This window comes from Gobius niger, assembly GCF_951799975.1.
Source record: "Gobius niger genome assembly, chromosome: 21".
In the NCBI taxonomy this organism is placed as follows: Eukaryota; Metazoa; Chordata; class Actinopteri; order Gobiiformes; family Gobiidae; genus Gobius; species Gobius niger.
The window spans coordinates 5,255,810-5,271,869 of NC_136872.1; the positions used below are offsets into that span (position 1 = coordinate 5,255,810).

A 16,060-nucleotide genomic window follows, 5' to 3' on the forward strand; every position below is an offset into this window, starting at 1 on the left:
ACCATCAAAACACAACACAGAAAATGCTATTTCTGCAGTGGGTAATTAAAGAATGGATTTGGATAAGAACCAAACCGATTTTAAATCTCATATTCTGCTTCCTCTCAATGGCGACGACCCCACTCCCGTTAAAGTCGCAGTCATGTCTTAAGAGAGCTCAGCCGCTCACAGCAAAGGCACATGTTTGTTTGTACATTGATAGGTATTTTTCAATGATGAGAATATCTGTCATAAAACTAAAGCTTGTATTTCAATATTATTTATTGGGTAAAATGTATATAGTGTGGCTTTAAAGTAAACAGTTTCCGTCACAAACGCCTCAAAAGTCATTAAAAAGCGTCACATCTGATTCAAAGTGGCATTAAATCGAAAATATTGTACATATTTATTGTTGAAAGTGGGATGTTTTTAGATCAAGTTTTGCAGCTTTAGAGTTCGATCCCGTGACATAAAAAGGTTTTAGCTGATATCGTTTATCGATCCTTTGAGGGGGGGTAGGGGGGTCTCACCTGGAAGGAGCACATGAGGGTCTCGTCCACGCTCATCATGCCGCCCGCGTTGTCGAACTCGCCGCAGTAGTTTGGCGCCGAGAACAGAGTGACCAGCTGACGTTTGGCAAAGAACTCGTAACCGTCTTCTACCACCTGGGGGCGCCACACACACACAAGCACAGGACAGTTATTCACAGGCAGGCAGGTTATTGATTATTATGATTTATCCGGCAGGTCTGCGCAGTCACATGAGAGTTGTCTGTAACAGTATTTCGTCCTAAAGCAGCGCTGTCCCGGGCCGGAGCCGTCTCTGACCTGGTGCGCTCTGCAGATGAGGTCCAGGTCGTGGCGGTTGAGGAACTTGCTGACCACGTCGGCTCCGAAGGTGAAGGAGACTCCGCGGTCGTTCTCCCCCCAGCCCTGGACATCCTTATCAGGGTCTGACCACAGCAGGTCACACAGCAGGCCTAAACACAGAGCGACGTCACTGTTAGCGCTCACCGTGTTAGCAACAAACCACATCACTGTGAACCTCCTGCACCCAGAACAGCTATCGTTTAGACGAGACCTTCTCAAACTGTCCACACCAAAATGTTTCTTTTTTATATACAGTGGGAGTAAACCATCAACTATTGAGCTCTAACTGTTCAAAAAGGGACGCATTTCCTACCAAATCAATGAACCTCTGTACACGGCCCAAATGTGTACCAGGGAATGCTAACCATAGTTCTAATATTAGCTTCATGCTATATGCTAACAGCTAGCTTTAAAGGAATAGGCCACCGTTTTTACATACTAAAATATGTTCTTACCTCACTTTAGACGTGTTAATATATCCCCGTCTGGTCTTTGTCCGTGCGCTCTGTCACGCAAACGGAGCACATACGCAGCCTCTCCCACATGTCACATAGCTCCGAAAAAGCTCACGATAGAAGCTACCAAGCTCTTCCACGTGTTCCCTATTTAAATAAAGTTACGTGAAGTGTTTTCATGCGAAGTACATTTACACAGAAATGTAACGTGTCGATTTTATAAGCAGATAAAAAGGGGGACTATATTGTGAGGCGTAATGATACGAGGAGTAAAACGTCCGCGCAGTAACTCCTAAAGGTTATTGACGGAAGTGAGCGGGGGAAGTCTTTAGGAGTTACTGCGCGGACGTTTTACTCCTCGTATCATTACGCCTCACAATATAGTGCCTCTTTTTATTTGCTTATAAAATCGACATGTTACATTTCTGTGTAAATATACTTCGCATGAAAACACTTCACGTAACTTTATTTAAATAGGGAACACGTGGAAGAGCTTGGTAGCTTCTATCGTGAGCTTTTTTGGAGCTATATGACATGTGGGAGAGGCTGCGTATGTGCTCCGTTTGCCTGACAGAGCGCACGGACAAAGACCAGACGGGGATATATTAACATGTCTAAAGTGAGGTAAGAACATATTTTAGTATGTAAAAACGGTGGCCTATTCCTTTAAGTGCTGTTTTTTCTTGTTTGCTTGTTTTACTTCTACTCGACAACACTACGCTGCTGCAGAAAAACAAATGTGAGGACCCGCTTTTAACTTTATTTGTGTGAGCTGATTATGTTCACACTACACGAGACAAAGAGAGAAAACGTCTGTATCCACCTGCTGTGTGAAAACTACTCTGTGTCCGGATGTCCACCCTCGTCCCTGAGCCCTCATTCACTACACAGGCCCGCACTATATAGTCGACTACATAGTCACTAATTCTGTTGGCGATTCGGACACAAGCCACGACTCTCTCCGAGCTGCGGCTGCAGATATGTTTTTGTTTTTTTTATCTGAATGTATTTATTGTTACAAACGTTTATTTTATGAAATAGAACGGCTGTTTTGGCACTTTTACAGGCGTTTTATTCATCACAAAAAACAAAACAAAAAAACACTCCAGCGTTAACTCAGAGACGCCAAAAGTAGGTGTGAGCCCGGTGTCCGAAGCGCCAGCAGATTGAGTGACTACATCTGCTAAAAGTTCAATAAACTCCGGGAATAAAGTATTTCTGCGATAAAGACCAACCAGACTCATGAGACAGTGGAATATTTATGGATTAATACGAGTCAGATACGCTTTATTTCACATGGATTTTACATGAATGGCTTGGATTATTCGAGAGGAAGCTACCGGTCACTTAACAGCTCAAGCTAAAGGTTAGCGGCTAACGTTAGCATCTTTTCACCGTAACCGTTTATATTTAGGTCGTTTATTCATGAGAAACACAAACACACGACTGAAACAGCTGATTTACTTCAGTCCTGTTAATTAGTTCAAAGACCTGTCGCTGTCAGGCTCTTCTCCGACTCTCGCAATGCATTGTGGTCTATATTGACCCGTTTAGTGACCATCGATGCTCCCTACTTTTCAAGATGCATTGTGGGAAATTTCAAGTGGACTACTTTTTTCTCTCTGGACATTCGGACACCTCTACAAAATGGCGTGACCGCTATATAGACCACTATATAGTCACTATATAGTCACTATATAGACCACTATATAGACCACTATATAGTCACTATATAGTCACTATATAGACCACTATATAGTCACTATATAGTCACTATATAGTCACTATATAGTCACTATATAGTCACTATATAGTCACTATATAGTGACTATATAGTCAGTATATAGGGGATAGTGTGGACATTCGGACATACTAGTCTCGGGTCATTGTAGGTGGGACTCAATTCATCAGCAATTGGAATCACTTTTTTTCATGTATTGTTTTTCTTTTATTTCAAGACTATTCCCATATTCCCAGTGTAGATTCTGACTGAAGGCATTCACTTATGAAAGGACACAAAAAGATTCTTTAAAATCACCGCCTTTTGCTCGATTTCTGCTTTGCACTTTGCACAGTTTGGACTTCACAGACTGTCAGGACCAACCTCATGAAGCTCATTAGGAAAAGGCCAAGAATTCAAAATGCAAAACATATTTTCGGTTGTTTCACTTTAGTCCTGAGTTGATCTTAATCTGGTCCTGCCGGCGTTTGGAAGGTCAAATAAACGCACGGTGATTCTGATTTACCCTCCTCGTGCAGCCATCGCTCTGTATTTGGTCCAGTGTGTCGGTGAAGTGAAGTGAGCGGCTCTGCGTCCTTATAAGGGCACACTTCACCGCTGGGCCCCTCTCACATCCTCTTAAGGACGCGCTCCGTGTTTATGTGGATGTATGGCCGTCTGGGGTTTCAAACAGTGGCGTTTAGGGTGATCCGGTGTGTGCTCTGTAAACCCACCTGTGTCGGGGACGTCTGTGGGCCTCATGATGCGGCGGATCTGCTCCATGGACTGGAGGTCGGGGGACAGGCCTGTGCACGGGGACGGCACAAAGACACGGTTACGATGGACAAACCAACACACTGGAGACTCAAACCAAAACCTGCTCCTCGTGATCAGCTCAAGTGGGAAACCTAACCTGTTTAAGTCTCCTATTTGGCTGCCTTTAGTCAGGAAGATTCTAAAGCAGTACTAAGTAACTCTTGCCCCAAAGGCCATAAGTGCAGGTGTCGTAGCATGTTGTGTTTTTTACTCATTAATCGTCCGTGAGAGTAAATGCTACGCTGACAGAAAAGACAAAGGGACAGAGGGATATTGTTCATCCAATCACACAATGGAGATCATTTATTTCACTCAAACTTGGCTGTAAATACTGTTTAAGTGGCGCTAGCCCACAGTTAGCTTTGCCCGTTAGCCTGTTAGCTTCTTCTTCATGATTCTCTTAGTGTGTTTTGGGGCCTCCTCCCCAAAGTTGCAATTGTGGGTGTCTGGCCAGAGACCCCAGGGGGAGATGAAAGACCCTCCAATCATCCCATTAACACGGGTATTACCCCCAGAGGGACGACGGAGAGGATTTATAAAGGTAAACAAGAGTTTTTTTTATTGCATCTGGTTGCTGATTTTTGGCAACAAGCACCTTTTCGGACGGGGCTGGGCAGGCTGGGGAGGGGGGTTAGAAACCGTTCCAAATGTGGGCCCGTGGGCTAAAAAGAAGGAACCTGATCCGCGCATCACTAATCTGCATGGAGATGAGCTGGAGACGTCCCGCTCCCAGAAAAGTCAGGTCTGAGGAGATGAAATAAATAATGATTTATTCTCCGCAGTGTACCTCTTAATGTTGGGCTAAAATGTTCGTCAAAGCAAAGCTATAGCTGCTGTTTCTGGTTTACCAGATTTTAAATGGATTCTGGATTCTGAAAGTCTAAATGTATTAAACATGTTATAAAATGTGTAAAATCGATCGCCTAATGCAGGTTTAGGCAAGTTTTCTTGGTGGAGGGGCCGATTTTCTTTATTGTAAACAGACCGAGGGCCGAAGCCGCTGATTATTAGCCCAAAGTAAAGCACAACACTGACCATCTTAAATTAGATAAATGACTTAAAATTGCTTCAATTAAAGTTCTTCTATGTTGAATTTGAGTCGGTTTGAACTAATCCAAGACCCACTTGAAATCAGACAAATAATTGTTTTTTACTTGAAATGACACAAAATTATCTGAATTAAGAGAATAACGACTACTAGAGGTTTTATCTCATCTATGAACAGACCAAATCAACTCAAACCTTAGATTTAATCTCTTAATTCAAGTAGATTTATGTCATTTCTTCCTTAAAACAATTATTCTTTTTCCTGTGCAGTTCTTTCAAATGCCAGTGTTATGACCTCATCGGGTGCATTGACAGTATTTCTACCTTTCTTTCTCCCATTTAACTCTAATAATGTTAAGAGTACTGTCTAATTTGGGTAATCATGTTTCTCAAACTCATCTTGAGGGCCAGAGGTTCTGTGCTGGAGGGCCAGATTTGGCCCCCGGGCCTGACGTTGCCTACCCCTGGCCTAATGTAAGTAAGTAATACTGTATATGTATTATTTTGTAAAGTCTCTCCTTCCTGTATCTCAGCGACTAATCAAGAGTCTAGCATCCTCCCATGTTGACCAATGAGACGAGCTTTGCCTGTGAACCAGCCTGTCTTGTCCAATCAGGAGGCAGGGGGAGGAGCTTGATCGTTTACATTTGAAAGTTCTGGTCCTGCTCTCCCCATTTTGCAAACTAAGAAGTGCTTTCTGGTTAAAGAGGGGAGGAGTTTGATTGTTTAATTCAAAACTTCACTCCATCTCTCCTTACTTTGCAAACTTACAGACTATCACTTTAAAACGCATCTCCAGATTATGTCTCTTGCTTGGGAAGCTTTTGGAAAGCATCTAAAGCATCTGAATAAAAGGTTGAGGAAAAATAAGAAGTAGTTTCAGCTGTCGCTTGAACGTAGCCCGGTCAGCCTCCACCAAATCGACCCGTTCTAAATGGACCCGCGCCGTACCCACACCTCCCACACTTAGACGGGTTATGTGAGTGAAAATGTTCTGGTATTCACCTCCATGACAGCAGAAGATCTTCTCGTCCACAATGGCGGCGATGGGCAGGCAGTTAAAACAATCGGTAAACGTCTTCCACAGTTTGATGTTGAATCTGCGTTTACCTGCGGACACAACACCAGACAGGATTAAAGCCTGAACGCTCCAAAACAAAGCCACGTGTGTGCGAGGCCAACGCTCAGTCATTTATCACAGCCCGAGCGGCGCAACCGTCCCAAATGTCCAAAACGAGAACATGTAAACGGATTTAGCACTCATCTAAAGTAAATTGGGGACAGGGTGTGATTTCTATAGCATTACCGCATGTACACGAGGTATTTACAGTGGCTTATAGAGATGTGGACCACAGCCTCGGAAAGGGAATGCACAGAGAGGCCACAGTCCACCACTGCGCTAATGGACACTTTAATTACGAGAGGTGGGACTGGAAAACTGGAGAAACTGGAGAAACTTCTGTTCTGTTTTCATTGGTTTGGACCGGCTTTGTGGATGCAATTATCACCGACTCGAACATGAGCCACTGCGAAATGAAACCACGCAGACGGATGATGAAAACACTGTGCTCTGTAAAGGAAACGACATGCTCCATATAGATACAGACGGCATCTCTGTAATCGCCCATATATGGTCATGTTTGGAAACAGTTAAGGGGGAAAACAATTTGGAGAAAAATCTAAACTTTCTTTAATTATTCAAAAACTACTTTAATAAACGCTGAATTATGAATATAGTTTTCTACTAAATAAAGAAACAAAGACATGGGGAGGAGCAAAGTGGTTCAACAGCCCATAAATACATAAATAACGGAGAATGCTAACCTGATGCTACATGTTAGCATCGTGCTAATGCTAACGGGTAGCAAGTGCGAGCTACAACTGCCGTTTTTTCCACTTCTACTGAACAAGCTGTGAGAAAATATCCATATGGGCCCGATTTATACTTGACTTTACTTATGAGTGATAAATAAGTTCATATTCCACCAGAAAATGTCTAAAAAGAGTGAAAAATTGTGTTTCTCTATAGCAGGGGTGGCCAACTAGTCAGAGACCAAGAGCCGAAATTTTCAACCTTGATCCTGTGAAGAGCCACAAAAGCACCAACCATTAGCGAGATCCCGGGGCGGTAGTTTATTGTGATTAAATAGAATGTAACCGTTTTATTTAATCACAATAAACTATAATTTTATGCCTGGCCTTTTCTTTTTTTTAAATAATTGTGTTAGATTGAATGGTTTTACTTCTCAACAAGACTGAAATACATGTATATTAACTGAAATTCTGTGCTTTCTGCTCTGACTGAGACAGAATTAGATTATTATTATTTTTTTTATTTTTTTAATGCTGGGGTGTGTTTGTATGTGGGGCCCTGCCCACTCAGCCCCCTCCTCTGATACGCCCCTGGCCTGTGCGCTCAGTGCCTGCAGCTTGGTCCTGACTGGACTGTGCAGAGAACGCACTCTAGGCTGCACAAAGTTCATGAACTTTAACCAGGAGCCTCTGGACGACTGAGAGTCTGTTTTAAGTTGCATCTGTTACAGTTTCAGTCACATGTGAAAGAAAAGTCATGACTTTGCGTATTTCAGCGTTACGATGTCGCGCTTCGCATCATACGCTTCAGAAGAGCTCCGCTTTTTTCCATTTCGTAATTTTGATCTTTTTCTGTGAATATGAGGCCAAATTACATCAAATAAAGAGTAGCTGATCAGAAATCTGAAAAGCACAGAAGCTGATCCCAGTGCCACGATCTGCCTGACTGTTGTTTAACCTACAGCCCGCTTTGACTGAGGCTGCACGGGCACCTTATACGCGCCGCCTCGAAAAGGAGGGAGATACAGACTCTCATTCATGTGTAGAGATGGAAACATGGTCTGTAGGACTACGGTTGGATTGTTGGTCAAAGACTGTTACAGTTTATGGGAAATATTTACCAATCATTTTGCAAAGAGCCGCATTGTATTAAACATATCCAATCATGCAAAGAGCCGCACTCTGATTGGCCAAGAGCCGCATGCGGCTCGAGAGCCGCGGGTTGGCCACCCCTGCTCTATAGATTCTATTTTCCCCCTCGGCGAAGCCACGCCCCCTTCTATGACGAGATGCCGTCTGTATCTATCCTGTCCTTTAAGTTCACTAACAGCAGGGTATGCAAATGAGCCGCGTGGGCTTCAGTTTGGTCCTTGTAAAATGTAAACAAAAGTGCTTAACGTTGCTATATGAGTTCAGATTTCCTATATAAAACTTCCAGATGCTGCTGTGGCTCTGACGCGGCATGACCTGCTTTAAACTTTCAGATATTTAGGACAGAGCTCATATGTTTATCAGAGGTCGACCGGGTTTTTCTCAGGATGATTTTTGGGGGCTGTTATTGCCTTTAATGCCTTTATGCTCGGCTGATATTTTGGGCCGATTTTTTTCCAAAAGTCTGGTCTATAATCCTGTTAAAACTTAAAGACTGGGCCACTCCAGCAGTGGCCGATTTTATTTTATTACTTTAGGTGATTCGATCATAGTTTCTGTCCCAGATTTGATAAGCTAGTTCCTCTGACCTGAAGTTGTGAGCGCCAGTACTTCCTGTCTGTATTCTTTTCCTGGAATAATAATCACATTGTCTAAAGACTATGTTGTGGGCGGTGAGTTCCCGGTAGAGGATCATTTACTGTGTGTTCAAATCTTGATGTAACGAGTTCAGAGGAGACTCCTGTGATCATAAAGGATTGATAGTCTGTCTTGAAGCTAAAGGCTAACATGCTATAAAAAAAAAATGGAATAAAAGGCACTATTTCAAATGTTATAATGCATGAAATTAACGTTAGCCTTTAGCTTCAAGACAAACCCACTGATCCTTATAAACATAGACGTCTCCTCTTCGGAAATATTTCTCACTGTCCACCACAGAACCCTTAGGAAATACGATGATTCGAACGGGTCTAAGCTAATCTTAAAGGGGGGGTATTATGCAAAATGGACTTTTTCAAGCTTTACATCATGTTATTATGTCATTCCCTCATTAAAAACATGCCTGAAGTGTTGCCTTGGCACATTCACGTATTTTTGAGTCATCTGTAAAAACTCTGATGGCGGCCATTTTAGGGATAGGTTTGCCTGAGTCCTCCTAGGAACGCCCCCACCTCCTGGAGACGCCTCCGAGCTTTCGTCACCAGCCGAGTAACCAACCACTGCTCCTCAGCAGAACCCCCTCCCCACTGATGCCACAGACAGCGTGTGGAGGGGGCGTGTCGGAAAGGTCAGAGGTTCTTAAAGAGACAGAGGCCTATTTCAAGACATTCACTACAGCCATTTTGAGAGAGACATTTTATACAAGGCAGTTTTTCTAATTTACTGCATTTACAGACCAACAGAAGGTTTGGTCATCATTGTAGTGTGATATAAACTGGTGCTATGGGACTGAAAAAAGCATAATACCCCCTCTTTAATGGAAATGAATACGAAAAGGAAGTGCTAGCGCCCACAGCTTCAGCTTAGAGGAACTAGCGTAGCCACATTGTGCAACAAGCCAATTACATTACCCTGCAGGCTCTTTGTCCCATCTAAAAGCCTTTCATTGCACACTCCAGAACACTAGGCGGCGCTGCGTGGGTGTAATGTCAACGATTCACAACGAGGAAGAAAGTTTGTCCCCGTCGTGTAACGTTCGGTGTGATGTTTTTGAAGCCACAGCGTTGAGTAACACTTATGAAAACTGATCTACCTTCTTGTACTATGGCATTTTCACATTTAACTACTTTTAATGTTGAAATACTTTGATTACAGACCTTCTTCACTGCGAGTTTTAAAAGCTAGATCCCTGCCGCCCGGTTTGCCACTCACACTCGTCGTAGAAGCCGTAGATGCGGTTGATGGAGGCGCACTCGTGGTTGCCCCGCAGGAGGAAGAAGTTCTCGGGGTATTTGATCTTGTAGGCCAGCAGCAGGCAGATGGTCTCCAGGGACTGCTTCCCCCGGTCCACGTAGTCGCCCAGGAACAGGTAGTTGGCCTCGGGGGGGAAGCCGCCGTACTCGAACAGCCGCAGCAGGTCTGTGTACTGGCCGTGGATGTCACCTGGACACGAGGCAATGGCGTGATTTATTCAGTCAAACTTACACGTCTTAGTTTTGCCTTTTGTGGCTCAGTAAGTCAAACGGGACGATGTGAAACTGGAAAACTCCTCACAGCAAATCCTCTCCGTCGTCTTCCATCTGCAGCTCATCGCTCAAAAGGGGAGGACATTTATCATCGAAATCAACTCTAAACTTTCTCACGCTTTGGCTGTTGATTCTGCTCACAGCTGCAATTTTTCCTCAGTTCTCTGATTTTTAATACACTTAAAGTGACTATAAGGAGGTTAAAAATGTTACAATGAAGTATTTTCCTCCCCCTGCAAGTTTCGACAATGTCCTAAGGTGTAGAACTGCCTCTAAAATCCTCCACACTCACTCAAAAAGGTGTTAATTCAGGTCAGAAGTGCCGTCATGCACGAGCTTAATGTAGAAGCTGCAGTTACACGTATGACCTGAGGTGGCAGTAGTGAGTATAAAATGGCTAACTTGCATCTAGCCCCTTTAAACCATGATACAGCTTTCACAAATGTGTGTTGTATAGTGCAGTACAGTACAACCAATTCTGTACAGGGTTACTTTTTCCTGAATGGTTTGAAAAAGACTATTTGGTTTATTACTCAACTTTCTGACATTGGCTGGAATGTTTTGCACCTTTAAAGGGACTATAAGGAGTTTAAAAATGTTAAAATTAAGTATTTTCCTCCCCCTACATGTTCCAGCCATGTCCTAATGTGTAGAATGAGCTCAGACCTGTTCACCACAACTGCCTCTAAAATCCTGTACGGTCACTCAAAAATGTGTCACTTCGGCCCGAATTGCCGCCATGCACGAGCTTAATATAGAATGTGCAGTTACACATATGGCCTGAGGTGGCAGTAGTGAGTATAAAATGGCGAACTTGCTTCCAGCCCCTTTAAAGTCCATGTGACACATTAGACACATTTTTTGCTAAAACATCGTTAACACAATTATATTTAAGATTTTGCTAAAAAATTGTACCAGTTTTATTTAGTTTGACCGTTTTTGTGATGTTTATTAGTTTCACTTCCTTATTAGATACTGACAGGAAGTGACATAGATACAGACGGCATCTCTGGAATCGCCCATATATGGTCATTTTTGAAAACAGTTAAGGGGGAAAACAATTTTGAAAAAAATGAAAATTTTCTCTAATTATTCAAAAACTACTGTAACAAATGCTGAAATATGAATAAAGTTTCTACTAAATAATGATACAAAGACATGGGGAGGAGCAAAGTGGTTCAACAGCCCATAAATACATGAATAACGGAGAATGCTAACTTGATGCTACATGTTAGCATCGGGCTAATGCTAACGGTTAGCTAGCGCTTGCTACAACTGCCGTTATTTCACTTCTACTGAACAATCTGCTGTGAGAAAATATCCATATGGGCCCGATTTACACTGGACTTTATTTGTATGTGATCAATAAGTTGATATCCCAGCAGAAAATGGCAAAAAAGAGTGGAAAATTGTGTTTCTCTAAAGATTCTATTTTCCCCCTCGGTGAAGCCACGCCCCCTTCTATGACGAGACGCCGTCTGTATCTATAGATCGAGGCAAATCATTTTAAACTGTTGCCGTGCCGACCGTGTCATGGGGAACGAGTCAAACTGCTGTATCTTTACCTCTATCTATGTCACTACCCGTCAGTAGCTTAAAAAATATCTAATAAAAATAATAATCTGACCAACATTTCTTCATTAAAGGTGCACTATGCAACTTTTTATGTAAAATAAAAAAAGGCATATTAGTGCGTATATGACCTGTCAGTGACCCAGCGTCAGTATGGGTGGTTATCTAGGCGTTTTTATTTTCCATCCCAGTGGCTCCTGTGATGCTTCAGGATCCATTTTATTTTTCAGGTTGTTCAGGGTTTCTGGTAGGTTTTGGGAATGGAATGTATCCGTCACCATGGAGACGGTTCAATCAGCGGTGAAAACCCAAAAAACGATTGATCCTTGAGCGCCCACGAGGCCATGGGGATGGTAAGTAAAGGCGCTATGCTAACCAGCAGGGCTGCACAATATATCTAAAAAATATATATATCCTATCGCGATATTACGTGACGCAATACCCGTATCGCTAAAGCCACAGTATACCGCAACATTACTAACATCTGCATCGGACTGAGACACATTTTTTGCCAATTCTCGGAAAAGTAAAGTAAAAGTTCAGTTGTAGTAAAACATTAACTAACTTACTTCAATTTTGGTCTTGTTTTGGTCCTTTTGACACAACTGCAGAAAACCTAGTTACTTACGATGTTTAATGAAAATGGAACGTATCGTGTTGAAATGGTTTGGTTTATTGCACAGCCGTATTGCATATCGCAGGGGTAGGCAAGTTTTCTTGGTGGAGGGGCCGATTTTCTTTATTGTCAATAGACCGAGGGCCGAAGCCGCTGATTATCATTACTATAACACTGGAAAAATTACTATCATGAGATAAATGACTTAAAATTGCTTGAATTAAAGCAATTATTATTATTATTATTCTATGTTGAATTTGAGTCGGTTTGAACTAATCCAAGATACAAATGCTATAGCGCCAATGGAACAAGCGCCAATGTTGGAATCAGACAAATAATTGTTTTTCACTTGAATTTTCTCTGAATTAAGAGAATAACTACTAGAGGTTTTATCTCATCCGAGACCAGACCAATCAACTCAAATCTTAGATTTAATCTCTTAATTCAAGTAGATTTAAGTCGTTTCTTCCTGTAAACGATTATTCTTTTTCCTGTGCAGTTCTTTCAAATGCCAGTGTTATGACCTGACTGGGTGCATTGACAGTATTTCTACCTTATTTTCTCCCATTTAACTCTAATAATGTTAAAAGTACTCTGTGATTTGTGTCATACTGTTTCTCAAAATCACCTTGAGGGCCAGAGGTTCTGTGCCGGAGTGCCGGATTTGGCCCCCGGGCCTGACGTTGCCTACCCCTGGCATATCGCAAGTTACTTCAATATTGTTCAGCCCTACTAACCCCCCCAAGCATCCGAGGGGTCACTGAAAGGTCCAATACGTATTAATATCAACTTTTGTTTTTACATAAAAAGTTGCATAGTGCACCTTTAAAATGGCTACTTCACTGAAATAAAATGATAATTATTGTTTACTATTACATCTAAATAATTACTATAATTTCAAAAGCATTAAAACCTGTCACATGCACTTTAAACATTTGTTTTCTTGTGTTTGTGAGTTTGTATTTTAACCGTGTCATATATATTCGTCAGACCGAGTGCTCGATGTGCAGAGATGTGCGGGACCGCCACCAATTTGTGACGCAATACATCAAAAAAGAATATACTGTGTCAGCCCCATGAGCCGCCATGATTGTTTTGACGTGGACCATTTGTTCCTCTGATGTCAGTCACGGCCGTCTGAACCCGTGCTGAAAACACTTTTGTCATGATACGACACATATTGGGATAGAAAGTTGTGTTTTGATAACGCACATGTAAGTGACAACAGTTGAAACTTCCTTGTGTTTTGTTGTTGTTGTTTTCTTGACCGTGTACCTCATGCTGGTGTGACTGCGAGAGGGAACTGACCACAGATTTTGAGCGGGGCCTCCAGCTCCAGCAGGATGGGCTGACTGAGGAAGATCTCCCTGGACTTTATGCACAGCCCCCGCACCTCGGCCTCGGACATCTGAACGATCTTCCCCGGTCGACATCCTCGCACTGCACGGCAAAAACACACACAGGCGTGGACGTCAGAAGGAGTAAACGGAGAAAGACGGCGAGAAGTTTCAAAATGCAGCACAGATAAAACAGCACTAACTTCCGGGTTCACAATCACTAAAAAAACCTTCCTGCACACATTGGTCCGTTTGTCCACAGGAACATTTTCATTGATATGAGGCTGAGAGCATGTACGTTTTTATCCCTTGTTTTATTCTTACCAGTGTTAATTTTGACAACATATTTTAATTTAGTTTTAGTCTTAGTCTTTTGACGAAAATGTAATTCGATTTTAGTCTAGTTTTAGTCAGAAAAAAATCTTCAATTTTAGTCTAGTTTTAGTCGACTAAATTTAAGACGAATTTAGTCGACTTTGCATTGATAATATTCATTATAATCATATTTAATCTTGTTGCTCTGCTTCATGGAGCTGCTCCACATGAACAAAGCTCAGAGCTGATCCTTTGGCAGAGGATTTACATGATCTGAGGCTCTTTCAGACGCTCAATAGAAGTTTGGATGATTTTAGTCTCTCCCTTTCATTTTTATTTAGTCTTATTTTAGTCGACTAAAATATCTGGACATTTTAGTCACAGTTTTAGTCTCATGAAAAACTTTTAATTAAGTCTTAGTCCAATTTTAGTCGTCAAAAATATCACTTTGACTAAAATTAAGACTAAATATTTCAGTCGACGAAATTAACACCGATTCTTACTTTATTTAAGGAGTAAAGGTCGAACAATGTGTTTTTCCAAGTCTGATGCTGATATGTATGTATGTATGATATAATCAGCAGATTCCAAAACGAAACCCAGCGAGTCTTTATCTCTTCTGTTTCCACAGTCGTGTGCTAAAGTCTGCAACATAAAACATATAAACTGTGAGCCGAGGTGCACGAACGTGAGGGAGACGAGCCAATAGAAGTCTCTGTCACTTTCAGTTCCACAGATATCTACCTTTTTATCTGAATGATATCGACCAATATAAAACACCCATACATTGACCGGCCAATGTATCAGTCGACCTTTATCGAGCAGCATAAAAAACAACAACAAATGTTTACAGCAGGAGAAGGAGTGGACTTGCTCGATCAAAAGCAGGTTGAAGTTCAGAGAAGTTATGCAGACCTACCCCTGACTTGTAAACAAAACAAAAAACGTTCATTCCTGTTTGTTCAAATCGAATATCCTTCAGAATTCATGTCTAATTTTCAGATTTCTTTAACACTGTAGCTTTATGCGTCTTCATTTACTGTTTATTACTTACAAACATCTGGGGATTTGAGTCAAAGTTTTGGTGATTATGAACTACTGAAAGTGTTCTTTTCTGTGCTCCCGTCAGCCTCACGCACCAGGACTCAGCACCTCCATGGCCTTTCCACGCTCGCGTAAATACGGGAGACGGGGTTTAGCCAACACGGAGATGGAAATAGCCCATGGGTGCTGGGCGGTGGGTGTCAGGGGGTTTTAGAGACACTTCCTGTTGTGTAACTGAGGGACCAGCGGAGGAGCCGGGCTGCAGCTGCGCACACGCACACACACACACACACACAAACACACAAGAAAACACACACACACACACACGCACACACGCACACACAAACACACAAGAACACACACTCACACACACATGCACACACACTGTTTACGGTCACATCCGGCTCAAAACAATATGACAATATGCTTCCAATGGCACTGTCCATGACGCAGTTTCCCACGCGCCGGGATAAGGGACGTAGAGCTGGGCTGAGATGGACCGTCTGTGAGGTTAAAGTGATCGTCTGTAAGTTTGCAAAGTGAGGAGAGCTAGAGTGAAATCTGAAAGTTAACGATCAAACTCCTCCCCTCTTTAACCAGAGAGCCCTTATTCATTTGCAAAATGAGGAGAGCAGGAACAGAGTTTTCAAAAGTAAACGATCAAGCTCCTCCCCCTCCCTCCTGATTGGACCTGACAGGCCAGTTCACAGGAAAAGCTCGTCTCATTGGTCGACGCGGGAGGATACTAGACTCTGATTCGTTCCTGAGATTCGGAAAGGAGGGACTTTTTAAAAAGTAATATTTATATTAAAGCCGATATATCGGGCCTATATTTGGGGATTTTACTAAATCGGCAATCGGCCGATCTAGCGCCGAAAAAAGGCGATATTTCCAAGGACCAAAAATGTGAGTTTTGCCTTGGAAAGAGCAAAGTCAGGGCTTTTAAAAACGGGTCCTCCTACAACTCCCCGGGCTCAGGGAAGGTGAGATACATCGCAATGAAAACTGGTTTGCTTTAAGTTTGTTAAACACAAGTTTCACTAAACCTCCGTCAATTCGGACAAGCTGCATGTCCAAATTGAGAATCTGGAGAATTCAATTGCCAGGTCAGTTTTAACCTCCACTGTTGTATTTTTGATCGCC

At 42.4% G+C, this 16,060-nt stretch overlaps 1 protein-coding gene across 1 annotated transcript in view; it reads right to left on the bottom strand.

Moving 5' to 3' along the window:
- LOC306980298 (serine/threonine-protein phosphatase PP1-beta catalytic subunit) overlaps positions 1–16,060 on the bottom strand; it is a 39,518-nt gene that overhangs the window by 1,104 nt on the left and 22,354 nt on the right. The window contains exons 2-7 of the mRNA XM_079579645.1: positions 13,530–13,661; positions 9,720–9,950; positions 5,892–5,996; positions 3,758–3,829; positions 807–958; positions 510–644 (exon numbers count right to left, since the gene is read on the bottom strand). Coding sequence (XP_079435771.1) covers positions 510–644; positions 807–958; positions 3,758–3,829; positions 5,892–5,996; positions 9,720–9,950; positions 13,530–13,661 — 827 coding nt within the window. The remainder of the gene's footprint in view (positions 1–509; positions 645–806; positions 959–3,757; positions 3,830–5,891; positions 5,997–9,719; positions 9,951–13,529; positions 13,662–16,060) is intronic.